The 8,211-nt window shown below is 38.4% G+C and overlaps 1 protein-coding gene across 1 annotated transcript in view; it reads left to right on the forward strand.

Moving 5' to 3' along the window:
* CBG23627 overlaps positions 1-8,164 on the forward strand; it is a gene marked incomplete at both ends in the record, with an annotated part of 10,017 nt that extends 1,853 nt beyond the window's left edge. The window contains 6 exons of the mRNA XM_002647792.2: positions 1,117-1,202; positions 2,417-2,655; positions 4,230-4,768; positions 6,372-6,623; positions 6,672-7,245; positions 7,838-8,164. Coding sequence (XP_002647838.2) covers positions 1,117-1,202; positions 2,417-2,655; positions 4,230-4,768; positions 6,372-6,623; positions 6,672-7,245; positions 7,838-8,164 — 2,017 coding nt within the window. The remainder of the gene's footprint in view (positions 1-1,116; positions 1,203-2,416; positions 2,656-4,229; positions 4,769-6,371; positions 6,624-6,671; positions 7,246-7,837) is intronic.
* Positions 8,165-8,211: the final 47 nt, after the last annotated feature.

Genomic DNA, 8,211 nt, shown 5'->3' on the forward strand with positions numbered 1-8,211 from the left:
CCCGAAAATTCAGGAATCCCAGGATTTCCGGAATCTAAGAATGCAAAAATTCGAAAATCCAAGAATCCAGAAAACTAGGAATCCAGAAATCAAGGAACTCAGGAATTTTGGAACTTCGGAATCCAGGAATTCAGGAATCCAGGATTTCAAGAATCAGGATCCCTAAGGTCCAGAAGTTTTAAATTTCGGAATTTTGTGATTTTGCAATTTTCGGAATTCTGAAATTGTGGAATTGTGGAATTCTGGGATTTCGGATTCTAACAATTTTGGAATTTTGTAGTTTCGAGAATTGGGAATTTCGAAGTTATGAAATTCTGAATTTCAGAATCTCAGAATCTCAAAATCTCAGAATTTCAGTATCTCAGAATCTCCGAATCTCAGAATTTCAGAATCTCAGAATCTCAGAATCTCAGAATCTCAGAATCTCAGAATCTCAGAATCTCAGATTTCCGAATCTCAGAATCTCAGAATCTAAAAATCTAAGAATCTAAGAATCTCAGAATTTCAGAATCCAGAATTTTTCAGAAATTCAAGAATCCAGGAATTCAAGATTCCAAAAATCCCAAAATTAGAGATCCATGGTTTCAAGAACCTTAATCCTTCAAGTCCAGATTTTTGAAATCCAGAAATCCAAAATTTTCTAATCCCATTGATGAAATCTCCCTATTTCTTCAAACATCCTTCTGGCAAAAAAGTATCCCATTCCAAACTTCCTGAGTGTACCTCCTCCCCTATAATAGGATTTGCATGTTGCCTGAGGGCTTTTTCTGTCATTTTTCCACAAGCTTCCGGACTATCAAGTTTCGTATCGCCTTCTGGAGCTCCTCTCGTCTTATCCATTCCACAGAAGAATCTTAAGAGAATCATAGAGAAGGGGGGACTAGGTTACTTAACATTCGGCTGGTAATTGTATACACTCCCTCTGTCCCCACTTTCTGAGCATCACATGGCCCCATATAAATGCGAAATCTGTCTATATAAGAGGGGACCTTTTGAGGACAGAGTGGAATTATGATGAGGGATAACATTGGGCAAACCTCTTTAGAGCACTCCAGGGAATTGCATTTCGGGGAAACACTGGGAAATGAATCTGAAGGATTTCCCTTATATTTTCAGATTCCATGGGGTCAACTTGATATGTCACATCTTCAATTCAATGTTGGTGCTGAAATTGGCAAGGCAGATGAAGGTGATTAGAGAGGGTGAGTTGTCAATGAAGCGCATTTGCTCTAATAGAAGCCCACCATGTACGTACACTTTGAGCCCATATATCTTGGTTCCTGTTAAAGATACCAAAATCTGTAAACTGATAAAACATAGATGATATTATGATAAACAATTTATCAGTTGACAGATTTTCCTTATCTTTGACAGGAACCGAGATAATGGAGCTCAAAGTGTACTTATAGGGTGGGAGCATATACGGTATAAAAAGACGAATTGAGTTTTTTTGAAATACGAGATCATTGACAGTCGCTTATCGCATTATGCACAATTAGGGGCAGAACAGAAGGAGAAGAAAAGAAGAAGAGGATGGTAATATGATTCCTGTGCATCTGTCATAACGTTTAGACATTTGGAAATTGAGATGAGGAAAAAGGAATATAGGATGAGGAAGATGGTTTGAATTTGAATGAGACTTGGAGATTTGAAGGGTTTTGAGGAATCCACATACCGTAAACCCTGTAATAGAAGGGCCCCTAGCTTTTAACTTTAAGCCAATTAACTTGATGAATATGAATCTCTGAAGTTCTCAAGTTCAAAAATTCAGAATCTTTGAAATTCCAAAATCTCAAAGTTCCGAACTTCCGAAATTCTGGACATCAGCTATCCAGAACCTTGAAATCCTGGATTCCTGGTTTCCGAAATTCCGAAACTTCCAAAATTCCGAAATTCGGAAGCTCCTAGAAGTTCAAGAATTCCGAAGTTCAGAAAATCAACAAATAGAGAATGCAGAACTTTATGAGCTTCAGAATTTTAGAATCTCAGAATCTCAGAATCTCAGAATATCAGAATCTTTGAATCTCAGAATATCAGAATCTCAGAATCTCAGAATATCAGAATCTCAGAATCTCAGAATCTCAGAATCTCAGAATCTCAGAATCTCAGAATCTCAGAATCTCAGAATCTCAGAATCTCAGAATCTCAGAATCTCAGAATCTCAGAATCTCAAAATCTCAGAATCTCAGAATCTCAGAATCTCAGAATCTCAGAATCTCTGAATCTCAGAATCTCTGAATCTCAGAATCTCTGAATCTCTGAATCTCTGAATCTCTGAATCTCTGAATCTCTGAATCTCTGAATCTCTGAATCTCTGAATCTCTGAATCTCTGAATCTCTGAATCTCTGAATCTCTGACTCTCAGAATCTTAGAATCTTAGAATTTTAGAAATTCCGGAAATTCTAAATTTTCCAGAATTCTCCCTCTTCTCATCCCTTCTCTTCGCTTGCCATCCAATCACTTCTGAAGCCGTTTGTTCGATTGTCGGTAGAGCAGACTTACTGACCACCACATTTATCCTCCTGGCTCTAACATCCCATATCACACGCTCCAACACCATTCGGACCATATTTCTGGCAGTTCTGGCAGTACTATCCAAGGAAACTGGAATCATCCTGATACCACTAGTGGTGACCTATGATGTCTTGTTTAAGGTGAGTGCTTTGGGGTCATGAATCATCCCAAATTTATTACCTTTCTCGTTTTGATAAATAGGAAATGCATTAATAAGAACGGAAGGATGGGTCCACCAATTCTCTCTCTATGCACATTTCTCGCGCACGCGCGTATTCAAAACAAATGAGGCGTCCCTAAGGTCTTCAGGCGGTAAAGGAAATAAGGAGATCCCCCGGGGGTATTGTTCTACAGTAACCTTGAAGGAATGTTGTTGTGTTGTGTTGAGTGGAAAGACAAAAAGAAAATGATTGGGAATTGGATTGGCGTGAATGAAGGAGGCAGCGGGAAAATGGGTGTTTAGAATATCCGAGAAGGAATATAGGGGTCTGGGATTCTAATTGTAAGATTTTCATAAAATTTTAGGCCTTGAAGGATCTCTTTAAATCGCTTCCCGGCTTTCTCATATTTGAAAAATGCTCAAATGAACAAAAAACCATTCAAATGTGAAAAACTCGGTCCCATCAGTCAGCCGTTTATGGTCAGTTATAAAGCCGTTATTGAGCAATTTCTGACCAAAATCTAGCTATAGTCCCGTATAGAGCCGTAATTGGGCAACTTCTCACCAAATCCTGGCCGCGGACCGCTATAGAGCCGTTATCGAGAAACCTCTGATCAAAATATGTTCTTGATCCGCCATTCACCCGTCCATGATCCGCTATAGTTTTTATAGAGCAATTTATGACCAAACCTTCGCTATGGACCGCTGTACACCCGTTTTAACATTAAAATAGGCAACTACTGACCAATGTCTGACCATGACTTTCTATAGAGACGCTCGTGGTCCACTATAGAGCATGTCCATGGTCCGTTGTACATCCGTTATTGGACAACTTTTGACCAAAACTTGGCTATGGTGCGCTATAGAGCTATTGGGCAAGTTCTGATCAAAATCTGGCTATGGACCGCTATAGAGCTTGACATCCGTTCATGGACCGCTGTAAACCCGTTCATGGACAGCTATTCACCCGTCCATGACCCGCTATAGAGTCGTTATTGGGCAATTTCTAACCAAAATCTGACCATAATCTGCCATAAAGTGGTTATTGGGCAACATTTGACCAAAATCTGGAGAGAGGCCGCAATAGAGCTTTACATCCGTTCATGGTCCGCTATGAAGCCGTTCATGGTCCGCTATGTAGCCGTTCATGGGCCGCGATCCACCCATTCATAGTCCGCTATTCAGCCGTTCATGGTCCGCTACAGAGACGTTATTGGGCAACGTCCGACCAAAATCTGGCTTTGTTCCGTTATAAAGCCGTTATTGGACAACTTCTGATCGAAATATGTTCTTGGTCCGCTATTCACCCCTCCATGACCCGCTATAGAGCCGTTATTGGGGACCAAAATCTGGTTATGGTCCGTTATAGAACCGTTCATGGTCAGCGCTTCACCAGTTCATGGACCGCTGTTCGGAAGTTCGTGGTTTGCTAAAGAGCCATCCATGGTTTGTTATACAGTTGTTTTAACCAAAACCTGACCTAGATTTATACAAAAGTCAACGGCCAATTTGAAACTCAACTTTTGAACCATATTAATTTCCAAAAATTTCCAGAACCCGTCCACCAAACAATTCCGGCAAGACATCACCAACCATTTCATCGCTCTCTCGATTATCTGCTATCTCCGCCTCTCAATCAACAACATCCAATCTCCGAAATTCTCCAAAAACGACAACCCGATTGCTCACGACCCAAATTTCTTCACCCGAGCCCTCACTTTTCTCTACCTCCCAATTTTCCACCTAAAACTCATTGTTTTCCCAAAAACGTTGAGTTTCGATTGGTCGATGGATGCGATACCGAAAGTTGAATCGATTTTGGATTCGAGATTTATTTTGGCCGCCATTTTCTACACGATTGGAGCGAAGATGATTTGGGAACTCTTCTTCGAAAGACCACAAGACAGAAATTCAGAAGATTACAAGAAAAATAATTCTGTGTTATTTCTTCTGGGCTTCCTGACCATTCCGCACATCCTATCATCCAATTTATTCACCTATGTTGGCTTCGTGGCTGCTGAAAGGATACTGTATCTGAATACAGTTGCATACTGTATTTTGGTTGGATATGGAGTTGATGTCGTTTGCAGGAGGTGAGGAGTTTGGAGGGAATTTTGAAAAGCTAGAAATCTGAAAAAGGGGATCTCACCTCAATTTTTGAACCCTCGAGTTAAAACCCATATGTATATCTCATTTCCTGTGAGAGATATCAAAAAGTGATTAACAGATAAAATGTTTATCATTTTATCAGAAATATTTCCTTAGTTGACAACTTTTTGATATCTTTTACAGAAATCCAGATAAACTGTCTTAAAGCTTAGAGATCGGCAGCCGATCGCATAGCTCAGCCGACGTTTTATCTTTGACCTAATTTATTTGGGTTCCTGTCAAAGATATCAAGAAGTGATCAACAGACAAAATGTTTATCATAATATCAGTTAGATTTTATCAGTTGACAACTTTTTGATATCTTTTACAGGAGCCAAGATAAATTGGCTCAACGTTAAGATGAAGAGAAGTCATTTTTTAGTGTTCAGGTTCAGGTAAGGTATGTATTTGGGATTGCATTTAAGTGTAAAAATTTGTCACCTTGGGTTACTGTAAATTTAAAAATTTAGATTCTGGATTTCTAAACTCCTAGAAAATTGAAAAAATAAGTAGCAGAACACCAAAAATCGCTTCGAAAATCAAAAATATTGAAATCAGAAAACTGGAAAATCGAAAATTTTTGAATTCCCGCCAAAACTACAAAATCTCTAGCTCAGTTCCAGAAAATGTTGAAGTTCTGAGATTCTGAGATTTCGAAATTGTAAAATTCTGAGATTCTAAAACTCTGAAGTGCTGAAATTCTAAAATTCTAATATTCTAATATTCTAAGATTCTGAGATTCCGAGATTCTGAAATTCTGAAATACTGAGATTCTCAGATTCTCAGATTCCGAGATTCCGAGATTCCGAGATTCTGAGATTCTGAGATTCTGAAGCTCACAAAGTTCTGCATTGTGAATTTTTTGATTTTCAGAACTTCTGAATTTCTGAACTTTTAGGAGCTATTCTGGAATTTTGGAAGTTTCGGAATTTCGAAATTCTGGAATCCAAGATGTCAGAAAACCTGGAATCCAGGACTTCAAGATTCTGGATAGCTGATGTAAAGAATTTTGAGATTCTAACATTCTGAGATTTTAAAATTTCAAAGTTCTGAAGCTCTGAAATTCTAACATTCTGAGATTTTAAAATTTCAAAGTTCTGAAGCTCTGAAATTCTAAAATTCTAAAATTCTAAAATTCTGAAATTCTAAATTTCTGAAATTCTAAAATTCTAAAATTCTAAAATTCTAAAATTCTAAAATTCTAAAATTCTAAAATTCGAAAATTCTAAAATTCTAAAATTCTAAAATTCTAAAATTCTAAAATTCTAAAGTTCTGAAGCTCTGAAATTCTAAAATTCTAAAATTCTAAAATTCTAAAATTCTAAAATTCTAAAATTCTAAAATTCTAAAATTCTAAAATTCTAAAAGTCTAAAATTCTGAAATTCTAAAATTCTAAAATTCTAAAATTCTAAAATTCTAAAATTCTAACATTCTAAAATTCTAAAATTCTAAAGTTCTAATATTCTAATATTCTAATATTCTAAGATTCTGAGATTCTGAGATTCTGAGATTCTCAAACACCAAGTTCGAAAATTCCGATCTTCCAGATTCCCCACCACCAACCCCCTTCCATTGCTCACCCTACTTCTCTCCATCTTCTCCTACCGTACCATTCAACGTGTCGACGATTGGAAAACCGAAGAATCCCTATTTTCGAGTGCTCTGGAAGTGAATCCAACTAAAGCGCACATGAATTTAGGCTTCGTTTTTACCACTCAAAAAAATTTCGACTTGGCGAAATTCCACTATCAACAGGCGCTCAGGAAAAGGGCGAATCTAGCAGATGCCTGGTATAATTTGTGAGTTACACAGAAATTGCGCTCTATTGGCAATTCGAAAAGTTTCAGAGGCATCTTGACATCCAAGACGAATTCCACGCAGGAAGCAATCCATTACTACCAGAAAGCCCTTCAAAGTAGATCGAACTTCGCGGCCGCCCATCTCAACGTGGCACTCCTTCTCCACGACACCAACCAACTCCAGAAGGCCTTCTTCCATCTAGACTCCTGTATTCAGAATTCTGGAGACACTCTGAAGTCCTACCGTAACCACCGAAAAACTCAAGCAACATGTGCCTATAACAAAGGACGGTTCCTTCAAAAATCTGGACACTTCCACGTGGCAATTGAGAATTTCAAATTGGCGCTGGAGATTATCGATGGAGCGCATTTTGAGCACACCTCTAGTGTGCTCAGTTCGCTTGGTACTTGCTACAATGAGCTTGGTGACGTGGCATCTGCGGAGAGGTATTTTCAGATGGCGATTTCCGAAAATCATGTGAACTCGTTTTTGACGATGGCACATTTGAAAATTCGACAGAATCAGAGTTACGAGGTGGAGCGGTTGCTTCAGAAGGCGATGACGTTGGCGCCAGAATCGGTGACTGTGCTTCAGAATATCGCGTTGGCAGAGTATCATATGGTGAGTATTCTTTAGCTGTGGCACGCACTGCAATTTGTTGATAGTCAGCGGAGCGCGCTTGCGCAATGCCGAAATTTTGAAATTTTCGAAATTTTTGAAATTTTTTCGCCTGAAACAACCAAAAATCTTTGAAAAAAGCACAAAATTTGGTAGAATTTCGCTGAAGTCAAATCTTTTGAAAAGGCAACCGCGCTCCGCTGAACAAAGAGCTTGCAGTTCGAATTTTCAGCAAAACTCAATCAATTTTTCTTCATTTTTCGAAAAACAAAAAAATATTCGAAATTGTTTGAAATTCTAAGCAAAAAATTTGAAAAAAAAATGACAGAAAGTGGTAAAATTATACTGAAAATCACATTGCAGTTCGAGTTTTCGGATTTTCAGCGAAATTTATAAATTTTTATCTTTTCTTTTGAATTTTTTCGACAGAAAAACAGAAAATCATTGAAACTTTTCGAAAATACAAACGAAAACTACGAAAAAATGATAAAATTTCGCTGAAATCGAATTTTTCCGAAATGCAATTGCGCTCTGCTGAGCAAAAAGTTTGCAGTTCGAATTTTCCGATTTTTTTCTTAATCGAGCACATTTACAGCACAACTACAATCGCTCGTTGCTCTTCTATCGGAAAGCTCTTTCGCTGAATCCCAGCCACGTGGAATCGCTTCAAGGCATCGCGAATCTTCTTCAAGAATCCCAAAATTACGCAGAATCCGAACTTTTCTATCGAAAAGTAATGGAAATTCTGCCCGATTCCTACTCATCTCACGCCAACTACGGAGCCATTCTTCATCTGAATCAGAAGTACGAGCAGGCGTTGAAGGCTTACGACACCGCGCTGCTTCTGAATCCAAATGATGACGTGGCACGAGAGAATCGACAAAAGGTGATGAGGATTTTGCGGAGGAAGCGGAATCTTTAATTTTTTGTGTTTTTTCCGGGTTGACAAATGTTTGAACGGGTTCTAAA

The sequence above is a fragment of the Caenorhabditis briggsae genome (genome assembly GCF_000004555.2).
Source record: "Caenorhabditis briggsae complete genome, chrV, whole genome shotgun sequence".
NCBI lineage: Eukaryota > Metazoa > Nematoda > Chromadorea > Rhabditida > Rhabditidae > Caenorhabditis > Caenorhabditis briggsae.